Consider the following 19,666-nt stretch of genomic DNA (forward strand, 5'->3'; position numbering starts at 1 on the left):
AGTGGCTTAAAAACCTAGAATTGTACAGCACAGAAGGGAGGCCATTTGCTCCATTGTGCTTCTGGCAGGAAAGTGGAAGGGGAAGGGGAGGGTGGGATGGCATTAGGTGGATGCAGGTGGGAGGGGATTGTTATAGGTTGGTGGAGCAGATAGGTGGGAAGGAAGATGGACAGGTCAAGAAGGCAGTGTAAAGTTGGAGGGTTAGATCTGGGATGAGGTGGAGTGTGGAAAGATATGGAAACTGGTCAGTGTTGAAAGCGTGTGGTGATAGGTCCCGAAGCGGAAGATGAGGCATTCTTCCTCCACTTGATACATGGCTTTTATTTGGTGGAGGAGGTGGGCCGGAATTTGGATGTCCCTGGGGCAGTGGGAGGGGGAGTTCAAGTGGCTGGCCACAGGCAGTGGGGTTGTTTGGTATATGCAGTCAAGTGATGTTCCCTGAGCCGCTCTGCGATTTGGCACTTGATCTCACCGATTTAGAGGAGACCACATCGAGAACAACCGATGCAAATGAGGTGGGTGGATGTGCAGGAAAATCTGTGCTAGATTTGAAATGATTCTTTAGGGCCATGGACAGAGGTGAGCTGGGAGGTGTGGACACAGGTTCTACACCTCATGGAGCAGCAAAAGAAACCACCATTTATGGAATGTGGGCTGGTTGGGGAGTGTGGGCCTAATGAGAGAGTCATGGAGGGAATGATCTCTGTGGAATCCAGACAGTGGTGGGGAGGGAAATATACTTTTGGTGGTGGGGTCTGACTGTAGGTGGCAAAAATGGTGGAGGATAATGTGATGTATCTCGAGATTCATGGGGTGGAATGTGAGGACTGGGAGCTTCTATTCTTGTTGTAGTTGGGGATCAAGGGCAGAGGTGTGGGAAGTGGAGGAGATGCGATGGAGGACATTGTTGATCACATAGGAAGGGAAATTATGGTCCTTGAAATAGGAGGACATCTGGAATGTCCTGAAATGGAATTGCTCCTCCTGAGCGCAGATGCAGTGGAGGCAGAGGAGTTGGGAGTAAGGACTTGCGTTTTTACAGGAGGGGTGGTAGTAGTAGGAGGTGTAGTCAAGGTAGCTGTGAGGGTTGGTAGGTTTGAAACAGATGCCTGTTGAGTCGATTGCCACAGACAGATAGGAGGCAGGTGTCGGAGATGGTCCATGTGACCATGAAGTCAGGGTGGAAGGTGTTGGTGGTGTTGATGAATTGTTCAATCTCCTCTTGGGGCCACATAGGTGATGTCGATAAAATCATCAGTGTAGTGGAGGAAAAGGTGGGTGACAGTGCTTGTGTAGCTATGGAACAGGGACCGTTCCATGCACCGTGTGAAAAGGCAGGCATAGCTGGGGCCTTGAGATGCCCATGTCTACCCGTCTTGCCTAGAGGAAATGAAAGGATTCAAACAACTACTTGTTGAGAGTGAGGACCAGTTCTGCCAATCCAATGAGCGTGTCAGTAGAGGGAGATTGGTTGGGTCGATGAGAAACATGTCCCACACCCCTTCCTGGAAAAACGTTATCTCTTACTCCAAATTATACTGCCTCTGCTGCATCTGCTCCCAGGAGGAGCAATTCCACTCAAGGTGATGCCAGATGGCGTCCAATTTCAAGGACTGCAATTTCCCGTCCCATGTGATCAACAATGTTCTCTTGCACACCACCTTCACTTCCCACACCTCCACCCTCAAACTGTATCCTCCCCAACTGCAGCAAGGATAGAAGCCTTTGGTCCTCATCTTCCACCCTACGAATCTCCAGATAGAGTGCATTATCCCCCAGCATTTTTGCTACCTACAGTCAGACCCACCACCAGAAATATATTTCCCTCCCCATCTCTATCTGCGTTCGGCAGAGACCATGCCCTCAGTGACTCCCTCATTAGGTCCACGCTCCTCACCAATCCACGTTATATACCCAACACCTTCCCCTGCCGCTGCAAAACCTGTACACACACCTCCCTGTTCACCTCTGTCCAAGGCCCTGAATGATCATTTCAAATCCAGCACATCCACCCACTTCATTTACCACATCCGTTGCTCTCAGTGTGGTCTGCTGTATATCAAGGAGACAGTGCCAACTCACGGAGCAGTTCAGGGAATATCTCTGGTCTGCACATCCCAACCAACCACACTACCCTGTGGCCAATCACTTCATCTCCTCCACCTCCCAACCCACACACACCCCACTGCCAAATCAAAACTACCTGCTAACTGGAGGAAGAATGCCTCATCTTCTGCCTTGGGACCCTATAACCACACGGCATAAACATCAACTTCACTAGTTTCCATATCTTCACACACCCCACCTCATCCCAGATCCACCTCCTCCAATTCAGCACTGCCATCTTGACCTGTCCTACCTGTCCATCTTCCTTCCCACCTATCCGTTCCACACTCCCCACCAACCTATCATAATCATCTCCCACCTGCATTCAACTATAACCTTCCCATCTACCTTCCCCAGCCCCACCCACACCCCTATTTATCTCTCAGTCTCCTTACCCCTCCACATTCTTGATGAAGCGGAAATAGGCTGAAAATGTGTGAAAATACACAAATATGCAATAGTACTAATCATTTGTAAATGTGTTTTGGCTTCAGTTCATTTGTATCATTACGTGTAATGTACTCTCAGTTTTCATTATCCATGAGGGATAAGAGGATGGACTTCCTGTGGATAACAAAAAGCACAGATACCATTCCGATGTACCTCTCCCGAGAATCCAAAGAGGCACGTGATGTTTACCAATGCAGATCAGTCTAATGGGGGAATCGAGATGCAGATCTGTGGGTAAGAAATCGGTAAATAACAAGGGCCAAGTATAGTCATTGCATAGTTCATCAGTTGCTACATTTAAATGCATACTGATGTACTTTAGAAGCACAGTCATTGTTATGATGGAGCAATTTTGGCAGATACTTTCCATACATTGAGCTTCAACAAACAAATTGCATAAATTATATCATAATCTTGTTTTAATTGTTTGATGGACAGAAAGGTTAGCTGGCCACCTAGAAAACCCCAATGCTCCTCTTGTAGTGTCATCAGATCTTTTAATTGTGAGACAGCAGTAGGATCTTGTTTAATGCCTTATTTGTAAAACAAGTCCGACAACAGTACTGCACGAAAATGCTAGTCTAGATTTTGTGCACAACTGAGTGGAGCTTAAATCCACAACCTTCTGACTCAAAGATGAGGTATTTTTAATCTTTCATGGGATGTGAGCATTTCTGGCTCGTGCCAGCATATATTGCCAATTCCTGATTGCCCTGCAGAAGATAGTCGTGCGCTGCTCTCTTGAACCACTGCAGTCCTTGGGGTGTTGTAAGCAATCTTATGTATAATAGGAGAGATTGAATACTTGCAGAGTGCAGGTGACACTGAATTAGGCATAGATCTGAACTTCCTGACTCTAGTATAGTTATAACATTTGTTGACGCACATATCATTGTTACAAAGGTCAAGTTTGCAAGTTGCTAGGTTACATAATCATTCAGCTATTGTTATACCGTAAACACCAGGACTAATTAAATGTTCATGCAGGATCTCTCAATTTGTTCCATACTATATTTGGTATATAGCTTTTTAAAGATTAGATATCCAGCTTTGGTAATCTAGTGTTGTTTTCAGTTAAGATGGCTGATGGATATGTTAATTTTAATACCATGCCTCTTGACCCTCAAAAAACCTAAACAATATGATGAAATATCTTTTCTTGCAAATGTAAGTTGTGTTTGCAAATGAGATTGTATTTTTGATATTGCTGTTCCAAGTATGCTCAGTGGGAGCACTGTGATATCAGTTTGAAAAAAATTCTTTTTTTTTTCTTATCACCCTGAATTATTGAAAAGTACTGCTTTACTTTTGAAGTTATGGTTGTTTTAGCAAGGAACAAGGTGACCCAGTGAGCATGATGTCTAGATTGTGGTCACTGTTATGAAAACTAAAATTCTGTGGCCATTGTCTTGAACTGCATTGTTTTTCAGTAAATAATGTAATGTGTCTAAACATACGTGTGTTACAGACACCTTGGAACTGAAGAATCTGAAATAGCAATATAACTGTGAAATGTTGAACTGCAATATTACATCAGTAAAATTACTTTTCAATAGAAAGAAAGTTCTAATTTTTAGGGAAATAGCATGGAGTAACAGGTAGTGTACTGGTAAACTGATGTGAAGAGCATTGTTTCAGTAACAAAAAAGCAGTCAGACCTTTTGTTTTGTGAAAAAAAGGTTACATTTTCAGACCAGTAGGGCAGCAGATTCAATACACTGCTACAAAACTAATTTCCTGCATCATTTCAAATGTGCAACGCCTTCCTCCCCACAAACACTGGTCCCTATGGTAAACTAGGAGAAAGTGAGGACCGCAGATGCTGGAGTACCAGAGTTGAAAAATGTGGTGCTGGAAAAACACAGCAGGCCAGGCAGCATCCGAGGAGCAGGTAAACACAGATTGGCGTTGGTTATCCAGAGTAGCTGAGTATCAGCATTCGCATAGAACAATACTGTAAAACATTAGAAAATGGTAACTTCAGAGGGGGAGATCCTGCCTGTTCTTTGAGAAAATAGTAACCAACATTGGTAGTGAGAAGTCTTAGAATGAAGACGTTCCTAGATTTCACATAGGCATCTAATAAAGTGGATGATGGTGCAGTGGTGGGAAAGTTCGTGGTCTAATCATTCATATGGTCCATCTAATGCCCAGGATTTATGTGGGAGATGGAAGCATGGTAGCTGTATAGTTAGAATTGCTGCTTAACAACACCAGGGACTGGGGTTCAATTCCAGTCTTGGGCAATTGTCTGTGTGGAGTTTGCATGTTCTCCCCGTGTCTTCATGGGTTTCCTCTGGGTGCTGCAGTTTCCTCTCACTGTGCAAATATGTGCAGGTTAGGTAGGTTGGCCATGCAAAACTACCCTGTATTGTCCAGGGATATGCAGTCTAGGTGGATGAGACATGTTAATTTTATTTTATTTATTGTCACTTGTATCTTGTTAAAAATTACAGTGAAAAATAGTGTTGCCACTCTCCAGTGCCATTTCAAAACACAAAAATAAACCAAAACAGAATATAAAGAAAGAAAAATAAAGAAAAGGTCTAACTTGACAATCCTTCTTGTTGTGTGCTCTGTCATGGGCCTGGTGGCCAGGCGCGCATCTCCTTCATGTGGGGTTAAATGGATGGGGTGGGGTGTAGGTGGTGTAGACTCGATAGAACAAATGGCCCCTCTCTGCACTGTAGGGATTCTATAATTCTAATTTAGATGAAAGACTTGGAATTTAAAGTCATAGAGTCAAAGAGATGTACAGCACGGAAACAGACCCTTCGGTCCAACCCGTTCATGCCAATCAGATATTCCAGCCCAATCTAGTCCCACCTGCCAGCACCTGGCCCATATCTCTCCAAACCCTTCCTATTCATATACCCATCCAAATGCCTCTTAAATGTTGCAATTGTACCAGCCTCCTCCACATCCTCTGGCAGCTCATTCCATACACGTACCACCCTCTGTGTGAAAACGTTGCCCCTTAGGTCTCTTTTATTACCTTTCCCCTCTCACCCTAAACCTATGCCCTCGAGTTCTGGACTCCCCGACCCCAGGGAAAAGACTTTGCCTATTTATCCTATCCATGCCCCTCATAATTCTGTAAACCTCTATAAGGTCACCCCATAGCCTCCGACACTCCAGGGAAAACAGCCCCAGCCTCTCTTTATAGCTCAAATTCTCCAACTGTGGCAACATCCTTGTAAATCTTTTCTGAACCCTTTCAAGTTTCACAACATCTTTCCAATAGGAAGGAGACCAGAATTGCACACAATATTCCAACAGTGGCCTAACCAATGTCCTGTACAGCTGCAGCATGACCTCCCAACTCCTGTACTCAATACTCTGGTCAATAAAGGACAGCATACCAAACACCGCCTTCACTATCCTATCTGCCTGTGACTCCACTTTCAAGGAGCTATGAACCTGCACTCCAAGATCTCTCTATCCAGCAACACTCCCTAGGACCTTACCATTAAGTCTTGCTAAGATTAGTAATAGTGACCATGGGCTGATTATTTTATTTTTATAAAGACTCACTTGGTTCTTTAATGTCCTGTAGGGAGGAAAATTTGTCATCCTTATCTGATTTGGCTTGCAGACCCCAAAACCAACCGAGATCGTCATCAGTCTTGACTGGCCACTGAAATGGCCTAGCAAGCCACTCACTAGAATAGAAGTTAGGGTTGGGTGACAAATGCTGGCTTTTTCAGCAGTACCTACATCCTATGATAGAATAAAAAATAAAATGTTCTCATGCACTTTAGTTTCATCTCAAAGCTGCGAAAATGCAAGGTGAACCTCAGCGATGGATAAATAACCAAAACAGAAAGAAATAGTTACACTTTGGAGGATTAGTGTTGGGGTGCAGAGAAGCACAGATTGGGATATCCAGAGCTCAGTAATGTGACCACTGCAGTTTCATATTCGCATAAATAAGGTGGATTCAGAAAGTTGATATAGTTATTTGAATCAATCTGTTCTGACATGTTATGATCCACCTCTGGGGCAGGGGGATTTGAACCTTCTGACCCAGAGGTTAGGGACATTATCACTATGTCACAAGAACCATCAAAGAAGCTGTAACCACGAGGCCACTTCATCAGATGTCACATTGAATACCGTAAGGTGATTTGGATGGTTGCATTAAATAGCTTAAATAGTTTTCCTCATACATGATGGATTTTCTTGTATTATGGTCTTGTATATTTATATTGTTTTTTTGTCTTGTTGCACATGCTTTCGCTACACATATGGGCTTGAAATTAGCATCAAAAGTTAACTTATAATTAGCTTGGCCATCTGTTGTTTTGAGTTTTGAACACACTTCCATTTTCATTATCTGTTTGCAAAAAAAAATTTGTGAAAGATTGGGTTGATTTCATTACCATTAGTAAGTTGAATGTTCAACATGGGTTTGTTATACTGATCTACAAGTTTCAATCAGCCAATTTTGTTCTTTTAATAGTTTTGTTTGCTGCCCGGAATTAACAGTGTACAGTTTTAGAGCAATTGTTCACGTAGAAGTTTGTTGACAGTAGTTACAACAATATTTTTATTGTGACATTATTCATATTCAAGATGACACCCTAATCGTGATGTTCCGTTCAGGACCTGTGAAGTGGTTATTATTATTGCCACGTGGTGTAATCAAGTTTCTGAATCATTTAATATTGGCAATTAGTTTTAATTGTTAGTTCCTTTTGAACTTCTGTGTGTTACATTTATGTTACAGATCCTCTAAAAATTCTCAGCCAGAGGGTTTTGGGAATCTGGAATGTACTACCTGAGGCAGGAAACTTCAGCCTTTAAAAAAGAACTTGGATGAGCAGGTTTTGGGCCAAGTGCTGGAAAATGCGATGAGTGTGTACTTTGAGTCGTTTTTGTTGGTGCAGATACAATGGGCCTCTTCTATACTGTCAGATTTTATGATTTGTCTATTCCAGAAAGGAAGGTGATAGAAAACAGAAAACTGCAGGCCAAATAGCCTGACATTTGTCCTAGGAAAAATGCTGGAATTCATTACTAAGGAAGTTATAGCAAGGCCGTTACTTAATGCAATCCATCAGGGACAGCATGATTTTATGAAGGCAATATCCTGTTTGGCCCATTATTATTATGATTGCACACTGTCATGATATGTTACTACTGTTCAGTCTGACTATGTTACCTTCCTTCTGGGCACGTGTATGTGACTGTTATTGCTGACAGAGTACACACCAAAGACAATCAATGGCAGTGAGATGTTACACAGTCTTTGGCAAACAGTTGTAATACCTCATGTTTTCCTCCCATTTTCTGGGCAAAGCTACTATATCTGAGATGTAATTATTTTGATTTAGGGTGATTGATTTATATTTCAGAGTTTGAATTTTGAACTAGTGCCGTTTGGGTTTTGGTCTGTGTGTATTAGGGATTTTAGTGATTAACTTATTAGGGCAAAGATAAGACTGCAGCATTTGTAATAACCTTGAGCCAGAAGTGGAAGATCCAGCTTGGTCTTCTCCAGACCTGCCCAACATCCCAACATGCCAGTCTTCAGCTAATTTGATTTACTCCATGTCATGTCAACAATGACAGGTGACACTGGATACTATAAAAGTATGGGTCCTGACAGCGTTCTGGCAAATGTCCTGAAGATGTGACCCAGTTGTTCTCCCCATTCCTGTGTGGGTTTCCTCCAGGTACTTGGGTTACCTCCCACAGTCCAAAGATATGTGGAATAGGTGGATTGGCTATGGTAAATTGTCCTCAGTGTCCAGGAATGTGCAGGCTAGGTGGGGATGGCCAGATAAATGTGGGGTTACATAGATAGGGTGAGGGGGGTGGGAGTTGGGTGGGATGCTGTTTGGAAGGTCAGTGTGGATTCCATGGGTTGAATGGCCTCTTTCTACAACGGAGTAGTTCTATGAATCTATGAGCTTGTCATGTCCCTTACCAAGCTGTTCTAATACAGCTACAACACTGGCATCTACTTAACAATGTGGAAAATTACCCAGGTATGTCCTGTGCACAAAGGACCAGTACAACCTGACCAATTACTGCTCCATTAGTCTACCTTGCGATCATCAGTAAAATGGTCGAAGAGGTAGCAATAACCTGTTCACCAGTGCTCTGGCAGGACCACTCAGGGTTCCATCAAGGCCACTCAGCTTCTCATATCAGTATAGTTCTAGTTCAAACATGGACAAAAGAGCTTATTTCCTGTCGTGAGAAGCCCTTGTCAAGATGCCAAGACTGCATTTGACCAATTGTGACATTGAAGATCCCTAGAAAAACTGGAATCAGCACATGCCAGGCAGTCATACCTGGCACAAAGGAAGGTGGTAGTGGTAGTTGGAGGTCAGTCATCTCATTTCCAGGGTATCTCTGTAGGAGTTTCACAGTGCCATGTCTTCGCCCCAAACATCCTCCGCTGATAATTACACAATGTTCAGATACCGAAGTAGTCAGATCCGAATGCAGTAAGACAATATCCAGACCTGGGCTGACAAGCAGCACATAAGATGCCAGCAACAATCTTCCGAGTCCAGTTATTGAGCTTCAAAACTGAATCCACTTTTTTTTTCTGTGTATTTTTAGATTTCAACCTATTTTGTGTAAAAATCACAGGTGTAAAGCTCATACCATTGTTACAGGGATGCTGTCACTTTAAGAGGTTATTGTGTCCTTTTTTTGAGAGGTGGTAATGCAGAGGTGCTGAGCTCTCTGTTGAGGATCATTTGAGTAAACAGCTTTTTTTAACAGCCTGAATGGGTGTGGCCAACTTTCACAGATCCAGATTTCTGGAGTTTGTTTTCTTTTAAAATCATGCTAGCATTGATCTTTATGGAACACTGCTTTCTACCATTCAGTCTGAAAAAAAGCCCTTTGCCTCAAATTTCAGTTTTTTCTTTCAGGTTTCTAACCATGTTACTGTTTGTCTCCTTATTCCATTACCACCTTTGTCATGAGTCTCCTGTACAGTGCCTTATCAAAAGCCTTTTGAAAAGTCAAATATGTGGCATCCAATGCACTCCCCCCACCCCCACCCCCCTTGTTTATTCTTTCTGTAAACTGTTCAAACATCTCAATCACTTTACCTAAGATTTTCAGAATCTGTGCCGACTTTTTAAAAATACTTTTTAGTTCTCAATTTTTAAAATCATTTTTAAATGTGTATTTTGATACCATTGCCATCACTGGCACTATGCTGATTGGTCTGTAGTTCCCAAGTCTCATGTTAGCTCCACAGCACAATTTTTTTCCTGGGTTTTGCTGAACCATGTGTATTGAATGCTCATAGTTTGATCATCTTGACAATCTTGCCGGAGTTCTTGAAGGAAAAGATTGCTGCATTGCCACCTGGTGGATATCTTTATAAATGCACTGACAATTTGATAGATGAGCTTAATTTAGTCATGTAAAATGTTAAATGAGGGACTATTACAGTTAATTTCCAGGTATTTCCTTGGACTTGTCCCTGCTCCACTATCACACTTTAATTGGAAGTATGGTGAAATATCAAGTTTGAGAAGGTTCTCATCCAGTGAGTCACAGAAGTTTATTCAGACAGGGTTCTCTACTCTTCTAGGATGTGTATTTTAATATGTGTAATAGCAAATCCTTGGGACTGAGGACAGAGACAAGGGAATTGAGTCAGATCTATGGAGTAAAAGAGTCTCGAGTCCCAGTCTGCTATGAAAGTAAGGTTGAGGGTAATGAGGACCTTGGGCTTGAGGGATGAACCTAATGACTTGTAAAATGAAGGACAGTAGATATGATTTCACCCCACATGGAAATTCTAAAGTCCATCCTTTTGTGATGTACAGTCAAGTTAATTGCAAACTATCTATGCATTTCCTTGTGTATGTTTATTTTACAGGTGGTCCAAACATGTGGGCTATCACTTCTGATGAGCGAGTCAAACATGACCAGCAATTTTTAAGTCTTAAACCACTTGGAGGGTTACTTTCAGGTATGTGTCCACTAGAACTTTGAGAACTCAGTGCTCTAAAAAAAATACTGTGCTTTAACATTCACTTTTAATGTCTGTCCAAGACTGCTGCGATACAACAGCTCTTGTGTGAAGTCAATGTGGTTTTCTTATTATACTAGTACAGATTCTGTGGTCTAACCACACTTGATGAAATACAGTCAAGTAAAAGTCAGTTGTCCAGATTTTACAGGTATAATGACAGTGACACTGTGAATCTTTTCAGTTATTACAATACTCTGAAATTGACAGCAACTTTTCGATTCTGCATACGTACCATTACGTGTGAACGTCCACGTCACTGCTTTCCTTGCTGCATGACACAATGCAGTATTGAAATCTCCATAGGTGGCAATGTTTTAAAAATAAATCTGACAAGAACTTCACCTAACTACTATTAATTAATATCTGTGGCCCTAAAAAACTAACCTAATAGTTGTATGATGTTATGTTTGTTTTTCCCATTGTGGTTTAAAATTCTATAGTATTTTGCTGTAGATTGTTTTGTTCAGGTTTATGGTACTTCAGTTTGAAATAGATACGTCCTAATATTTAAGTCTCTTTGGTCCTTCACTTTCTATGAATTTTGCACTCGGTGCCTTTCGTTTTATGGTTTGCTTTCTGTGAGAAGTCCTCCAATGGATTACAAAGAGATCTTGATCAATTGGATGAAGGGACTGCGGGATAGCTGATAAATGCAAGGTATTGTATCTTGGTAAAATAAACAAGGGCAGGACTATACAATTAAAAGGAGGCCCTTGTGTTGTAGAATAGAGAGACCTGGGTTTCAGTATATAATTCTTTTAAGTTTGCATCACTTGAAGAAAGGGTTTTTTAGAAACCGTTTAATGTGCTTGTCTTCAGTGCTCGGACCATTGAGGATAGGGGTTGGGAAGTCATGTTTTGATTATACAGGAAGTTGGTGAGGCCTCTTCTGGAGTATTGTCTCCAGTTCTTCTCACCCTGTTACGCTGAGGTGGAGCTGCTCGAGAAAAGATTTACCAGGATGTTGCTGGGAATAAAGGGTTGAGTCATAAGGAGAGGCTGGATAGACTGGGATTTTTTTTTCACTGGAGCATAGGAGGTTGAGGGTTCACCTTACAGAAATGTATAAATGATGAGGGGTGTAGATGAGGTGAATGGCAAGTGTGTTCTCTCTAGGATGGGGAATTTCAAGACTAGGGGCCAAGTGTTTAAGATGAGAGGAGAATGATTTATAGAGGACATGAGGGGCAATATTTTTTATATGGTGTTCATATGTGGAATGAACTTTCAGAGGAAATGATAAATACAGATATAATTAGAATGTTTAAAAGACATTTAGATAAGTACATGAATTGAAAATGTTTGGAGGGATATAAACCAAACACAGGCAGGTAGGACAGGTTTAGTTTGTGATTATGGTTGGCATGGACGAGTTGGACTGAAGTATCTGTTTCCATGCTATATGTCTCTGACTAATTGGACTCTACTTAATGATGTCACGCTTTCTGGATGCCAGAGATCCTATGATGTTACACCAGAATTAAGTTGGAAAAAGTGAAGGCCAGACCATGGGGATGTTTAGGTCATTCATTGTTGTTAGTTGATCATAAAACCCAGCCCAACAGGTCAGAATTGTAAACATCTCAGCTAAGTACTTCAGAGATTGTAGTACAGCTAATTGAAATTTTAAAATGCTTTTTGACCTGTTGGACTAATATTAACTTTATAGAAGCACTGACTGGTATACGGAACTTGTCATTGTAGACTCGAAGTGCCTTTTCTGGCTGTATGAATCTATGAATTTACAAAAGAATACAGTATCCATTATTGGATGAATCTGTGATAGAATTGGTGGAAGTATTAATGTGGTTTGACTGTTAATCTGTTCATCATTCTGTAATTCGATTAGTTAATTGTTGATTACTCTAAATCTGTGAAAACTTTCATAAAAACTAATAGAAACATGAGGATGTTCTCAGGTTTGAGCTTAGTATCTCTTTCCCCTTACCTTTCTTGATGCACCAGCAGTAGTATTGTCATCTAACTTTAATTCACTGTTTTTGACTAAAATCTATTTAATTTAACTTTTTAATTTGAGTTCTCAATTTGGAACAAGCTTGTATATCTTTTCTCAGATTTTTTTCCCATTGTAACATATGGTAACTATTATTCAAACAAAAAGATACCTTTAAACACAAATGTTTTGTAGTAATATACTGAAATCATTAATTTTCATTACAATATTAAAAAGCAATAATTTGTAACAGGCACTTCGAAAGATAATATTCTTTCCTACATCTTAACCCTGTAAAACGTTCCCAAAAAGCTACAGTTAAGGAATTTAAAAATATACCAATTAACTACTTTTTCATGGCCTCTTCATACTCTTTTTGAACATGGAAATGTCCTAAACAGATTTCCCTCTAAGCTGTGTGGCCACACAGTCTCTGGGAACCTTATCTGTTCCCAGAAGCTGTTGCTGTGTACAGACCTTGCAGGTCTGCACACTGGCAATTAAAATTGCAGAGAAGTGATCACATACCATCAGTTCTTTCTATAGATTCCTTAACTGGAAAATAGTAAATGGACTACTAACTTACTGTGTTATGCATTTGCTGTAATGATGGTTGATATTTTTAAAAATTCTTTCATGGAATGTGACTGGCAAGGCAAATTTTCTTGTCACTCTTTAATTGCCTTTTGAGAAGGTGGTGTTTAGCTGCCTTCTTGAACTACTACAGACCAGCTGGTGCAGGAACTCTTGCAATGATGTCAGGAAGGATGTTCCAGTTTTGATCCTCTGGCAGTAGAGGAATGACAGTGTAAGTCCAAGTCAGGATAGTATGTGACTTGGAAGGGAACTTGCACTAATGCTGTCCCCATGCATCTCCTGCTTGTGAACTCTGACCACGAGGTTAGGAAGTGTTGTATAGGACCCTTATGAGTTGCTGCAGTGCATCTTCTAGATATTAGACATTGCTTTCTCTCTGCATCTGTCATGGGGAGATGATTCTTTAAATTGGTTCATGAAGTGCCAATGATATGAACTTACTTTACCCTGGACGGTGTCGAATTTGTTTTGGAGCCAAACCCATCCAGGCAAGTGGAGAGTATTTCATCTGACCTTTTTCTTGAAGATGGTGGATAGGGTTTAAAGGATTGAGAGATATATTTTTCGCTGGATCTTGTAGCCGTACTATTTGAGGGTGGTCCTGTTAAGTTTCTGGTCAGTGGTAGTCCTAGGATGTTGGGATTGGGGATTGAGTAATAGGAATGTCAAGGGAAGTTGTACATTCTCCCTTATTGGCTATGATCATTGTCTGACACTTGTGTGACACAAATATTAACAACAAGGAACTCAGACCTGAATGTTATTCACATCTTGTTGCATGCGGAAACAGACTGCTTCATTATCTGAGGAGTTGTGAATGATAGAGAACAGTGAAATCGTCAGCAAAGATCCCCTCTCCTGATCGGATGATGGAGGAAAAAAAGCAGCTTGAAATAGTTGTGCCCAGGATACTACCTTAATGAACCCAAGCACCAGGTACTGGGACTGAGATGACTGACCTCCAAAAACCACACCATCTCCCTTTGTACTAGGTATGACACCAACCAGTGGAAAGATTTCCTCATTGATTCTAAATTTGCTTTGTGCTCCCAGATACCACACTCAGCCAATTGCTGTCTTGGTGTCAAGTATAGTCACCAAGTCTGTAATGAGCAATGGAACCCAAATTGAGAATCAATTAACAGGGTAATGCTTTAAGAGTGCCTCTTGATAGCACTGTCAAAGACATTCTCCATCACTTTGCTAACAATCAACAAGAGGCTGATAAAGCAGTAATTAGCTGGATTGCATTTGAGCTTTTTTTTGTAGATGTGATATCCCCAGCATTTTATCCAAGTGATAATACCACTTGGGATGGCACGTTGGCTCAGTGGTTCGCACTGCTGCCTCACAGCACCAGGGCCCCAGGTTCAATTTCAGCCTCAGGCAGCTGTCCGTGTGGAGTTTGCATATTCTCCCATTGTCTGCGTGGGTTTTCTCCGGGTATTCCGGTTTCCTCCCACAATCCAAAGATGTGCAGGTTAAATGAATTGGTCATGCTAAATTGCCCATAGTGCTAGGTGCTAGTCAGAGGGAAATGGGTCTGGGTGGGTTACTGTTCGGAGGGTCAGTGTGGGCCGAAGGGCTTGTTTCCGCACTGTAGGGAATCTAATCTAATCTAATCATTATGCCGTCATCCTCCCTGAAATGGAGGGATTGTCTTATGAACAAAGGCTAAACAGGTTGGGATGATGCTCAAGGAGTTAAAGAATGAGAGGCGATCTCATTGAAACATATATGATTCTTAAGGAGCTTGACAGGGTAAATGCTGAGAGGAGAGTCTAAGATGAGAGGAAATAGTTGCAGAATAAAGGAGTGCCCGTTTGAGGTGAGTAGTTTCTTTTCTGAGGGTTGAGAGTCTTTGGAATGTATGGTCAAAGATCTATGGGGCTAGAGTACTTGTGTATGTTTAAGGCTGAGATAGATTCTTGATCAGTAGGGGAATTAAAGGGGAAGGGCAGGAAAATCGATGGGTGGGAGTGTCAAATGAGCCATGGTCCTGTTGAATGGCCGAACAGGCTCCTGTTCCTATTTCTTATGGTCATCTGCCCTGAGCCTCATCTGAGTTGGCTGCAGTAATAATGTATTTAGCTCCTGTTCCGATTCAAGACACAGTTTGTACTTCACTATATTTGTTTGAGCCTCCAAGATAGAAGATCCACGCCAATGATTTAGACTTAGTATTATTGTGTAGAGACACAGGAGGCAAAGAAAACACTGCAGTTTCCCTTAGTCAATGTTCCAGTATCTGTTGATCAGCTAGAGATCTCTCCAGATCTCAGTTCATCTTGTATAACCTATTCTAATATACAGAGTATTTGAGAAAAAAGTTATTTTTTCTCTTTTAGCTCTACCTCATTGCAACTATTGATTTGTTTCAAAGATGATTAATGGTAAAAATGTAAACTGGTAATTTACTGTCGAGAGTGTGGTGCTGGAAAAGCACAGCAAATCAGGCAGCATCCGAGGAGCAGCGAATCAACGTTTCGGCCATAAGCCCTTCATTGGAATTGCCCAAACATCAATTCTTCTGCTTCTCGGATGCTGTGCTTTTCCAGCACCACACTCTCGACTCTGATCTCCAGCATCTGCTCACTTTATCCTGGTAATTTACTGGCTTGTATCAGTTGGATTGATAAATACTTCCTGCCCATATATTTCAGCTTATTAGAATAATGATGAACTTCATAACTTATTTTTCCAGTTAGAAATTGGACTAAATTTTCTGTTAAATTAGGTAAGTTTTTTTGACTTAAATGAATAATTCTCATAAGTGATCTGATTTTACAATTTATTCCAGATTTAATCATAAGAAGTCCAGACTGCTTTATTTCATTTGGTTGTTAAAGCTAATGATTTAATTTTAAAGCTTATGCTACACCTGGGTCAGTTGCTTCGTGTGACTGTCTACAAAGAAGGCCTTGGCTGTAAAGCTTGAAACCAGAGACCAGTAACTGCCCAGATTGATTCTGACATAAATAATGCTGAAGGAACTGTTTTTTAAAGGTGTGAATGATAAATTTATTGATCATGAGTTTTTATACCAACTCACATGGGCAAAACGTTTATTACTTGGCAATGAATTTGTCCTGACTTTGCTATTGTATAGGTTTGTTTCGGTGTACTTAAATCTTTGTAACTGAATATGCACCATGAGGGAAGCAATGATATCACTGTTATATTTGTTAGAGTAGCCAACCTTTGAGAGTGCAGTACATGCCACGAGAATATGTTTCAATTAGAAAACCAGCAAAACCTGATTAACCAGTGCAGGTAAAGCTTGAAAAGCACCTGATTATTAACTTCTAATGCAAAAAGGAAATATTATGCAGGTTCTGTGACATGATAAGTGAACCCAACAATTCTTCATGATTGCATAAAGGCAAAATTCCAAATGTTGCCACTACTGAATAAAAGCTCTATGGGTCAAGGGGCAAGTTGCTGAAAAGTTCTTAACATTTTGCATTAAATGTTTTCTGCTAAATTTTAAGTTGTCTTGTATTTCAATTTTAAAAAACAAAAAAAGTAAATTTGTTGCAATAGAGGTAACTAGGTGTCCACTTTCTGAAAAACGTATTTACCCATTGCATGCACCCAAATCCATTCCTCTGGCACTTTGCTGCAAAAATCCGAACTCTGTCACGCTAGTCCAGAGGCGCTGGATGGAATTCATATGCCCATCATTTGGGAGGCCCTGTCCTGAATCCTTCCTTATTCATATTGGCACTGAGCGCCTCTTGCTTCAACAATTTAACCTGATACTCCCAATCCTCCTCACCTTCCTCCTCCTGCCCATTCCCTCCTCCACCATCCTACCTCTTCCTCCTTCACCCCCCTCACCTCTTGTTTCTCCTCCTCTCCTGCCGACTTACCCGAACATTAGTTTGCCACCCGCACTCACCATTAGCAGTTCAAATACAAACATGATTATGATTCTGTAGAAGAGTAAGTAGCTCCAGATGGAATACAACACAGGTTTTTTTTGCATCATTTATAGAATATTGTGGGAACCACAGCAGAAGTGGAATAAAGATTCTCTTGATTACAGGCAAAGATGGGAGGATACTGCTGTGAAATACTTGAGCAAATTAGGTGCGAATTCATTGGAGCCAGAGAAAGTTCAAAGGGACATCAAATAAAATTATTGCAGGATTTGGGAAGTTAAATAAATATCATTTCTACTGGTTAGTGAATTAACAACATGAAAGCACAAATTTTCTACAAAGATAAAGTCAGATCGGAAGGAATTTTTCCGTAGAAAGCATATGAAATACACTTCAAATGATTCTTGAAGCAAGTTTGATTAAGATATTTAAGAAGAAATTAATTTTGCATTTCAAGAAGATTAGTCAAGATTACAGGAAAAGCCAAATCAGTCCGGATATTATTTAGTAACTAGAAATCTTTATCTAAGACTCTCTATAACATTTTCTGCATCTTTATGTAACACTCTCGAGAACAATATTGTAGAGTGCTTTACACCAAGTAGCATATACAGAGATAAAGGGAATACATAGGTCACTGTTGGGAAATGAAGACATAATCAAAAGGCATAATTTAAAGATCATTTTGAAAGCTGACTATCTTTTGACCAGTGAAGAGCTGTTGGGAAGCTACTGTAGATGATCCAGTGGAGGGAGCTGAAAGATCTTAGATCAGTGATGAGGAGTGAAAGCAAGGAGTAGTATATCCAGTATTTGGAGACATTTTTCAGGCTGGAAGAGGTTGCAGCATCAAAATGCTTGAACACAACCTCAAGGATTGTCCAGCTGAGTTTCAGCTACTGAAAAATCAGTGGAACTAGGTGGAGACATATGGGAGTAAACTTTTGGGCTTTGTGCAAGTTACAGCTGTCTGTTATTTTTAAGTATCCCCAGGATTCAGAACCTCAACCTGAGCTACAAATCTTCTCAAAACTTGTTAAAGAATCCCCACTTTAGTGAGGTTATATTGTGTGAAAGCCAGGAAGCACACGTGGATAATATTTAAGAAGTCAAGCCTTGAGACTGTGGCTGTGAATGAGTGTGTCAATCACAACCATTGAGGAGGAAGCAACTATGGGCATATTTTGGAGTTACAGGTCTTCAGCCCAGTGCAGCAACAGAGGCATGACAATTTCTTTCCTGAGCAAACTTTCATGGGGCAAGTCACAACACTGCGCATGCATAAATTTGTGATTGTTTGCACTTTTTATTTTTCTGAGATTCAAGTTGCAATGTCTCATTGAGATGAAACTGTAGTTATGTACAGATTTATAAATTGTTATATTAAAATATGTTTATTTTAATGCTTCACAGGTGACCAAGCTCGAAATTTCTTTCTGCAGTCTGGTTTGCCAAAGTTAGTACTGGCTGAGATATGGTGAGCATGAAAACCGACCTTAAAATAGGTCACTTCATTTTCGCAGTGATCTCTTTATTGTATTTGAACTGCAGGCGCTGAGACAAGTAAATGTAATGCAGAATTTATAATCCAACATAATGTGAAAACTGGGACTGGGCCTTTGTCCGACCAAATGATTTTTTTAAACTAGTGACGAAAGATCTGAGCGAAACCTTGTCTATCCAAATTTACTTTTAGCAACCACCAGTTAAGCTAACCAGACTGCCTTGTTCTCTTAGTAAACAAGCCTGTGTAGCTGTATACTACTGTATTTATTCTGCTTGTCAAGAGACTTTTTGTTATTCCTGTGTGTCTCAGTTGCTAAATGGTAATTGATCTTTTTCATGTCTTTAAAAAAAAAGTTAATTTGCCATTTATTGCATATCTTGTTTTGTAAAACCTGATTGGGATATAATACTTAAACCTCAGTTATAGTCCTGATGTTTTGATCTGGTCCTTTTATGCATTGAGGCTGATATGCTGTGATGTTTTCTTCTGATTCTTGTGTACCAGTAATTGATCTGTACTTAGTGTGCTGTACTTGACACTCAGTGATCCCTTCACTTGGAAGGGAAAAATCTATTATTTTACTCCTGATTGTTCTCAATAGCTTTAAACAACAAACCTCTGACTATGACAGCTTGTGCTCATAAACCAGACCCCATATAGAGGTATAATTTTAAAGGTCTGATTATATGAATGTTTCCTGTAATTAAAAATCACTATTTTTAGTTGTCCTACATTGTGTTCTGTATTGCGTACAAATTGACTTATGCATGAACTTGGGAATTGAAAGCTTTCGCAGTGGTAAATTCCCTCTGTAAACTTGACTGAAATCCTAATAGAAATCCTGTGTAGATGATAAATATAAATGCTCATCTATGTGTTCAAGTTCTTCCACAGCTTCAGTCCTCTGCATCTCTGAAACTTTCTCCAGTTCTAATACTCTTCATAGTCCCTGTGCTTCTGCAGTATATAAAGTAATAGAGATGTACAGCATGGAAACACACTCTTTGGTCCAACTCGTTCATGTCGACCAGATATCGTAAATTAATCTAGTCCCATTTGCTTGCACTTGGTCCATATACCTCTTAAACCTTCCTATTCATATACCCATCCAGATGCCTTTTAAATGTTAGAATGGTACCAGCTTCCACCACTTC

The 19,666-nt window shown here is 40.5% G+C and overlaps 1 protein-coding gene across 9 annotated transcripts in view; it reads left to right on the forward strand.

Moving 5' to 3' along the window:
* Positions 1-19,666, forward strand: part of itsn2b (intersectin 2b) — a 202,361-nt gene that overhangs the window by 61,521 nt on the left and 121,174 nt on the right. For all 9 annotated transcript variants that reach the window (XM_072556764.1, XM_072556757.1, XM_072556772.1 and 6 more), the window contains 2 exons: positions 10,415-10,507; positions 18,419-18,482. In XM_072556764.1, the coding sequence (XP_072412865.1) occupies positions 10,415-10,507; positions 18,419-18,482 (157 nt within the window). The remainder of the gene's footprint in view (positions 1-10,414; positions 10,508-18,418; positions 18,483-19,666) is intronic.

Source organism: Chiloscyllium punctatum, chromosome 3, assembly GCF_047496795.1.
Source record: "Chiloscyllium punctatum isolate Juve2018m chromosome 3, sChiPun1.3, whole genome shotgun sequence".
NCBI lineage: Eukaryota > Metazoa > Chordata > Chondrichthyes > Orectolobiformes > Hemiscylliidae > Chiloscyllium > Chiloscyllium punctatum.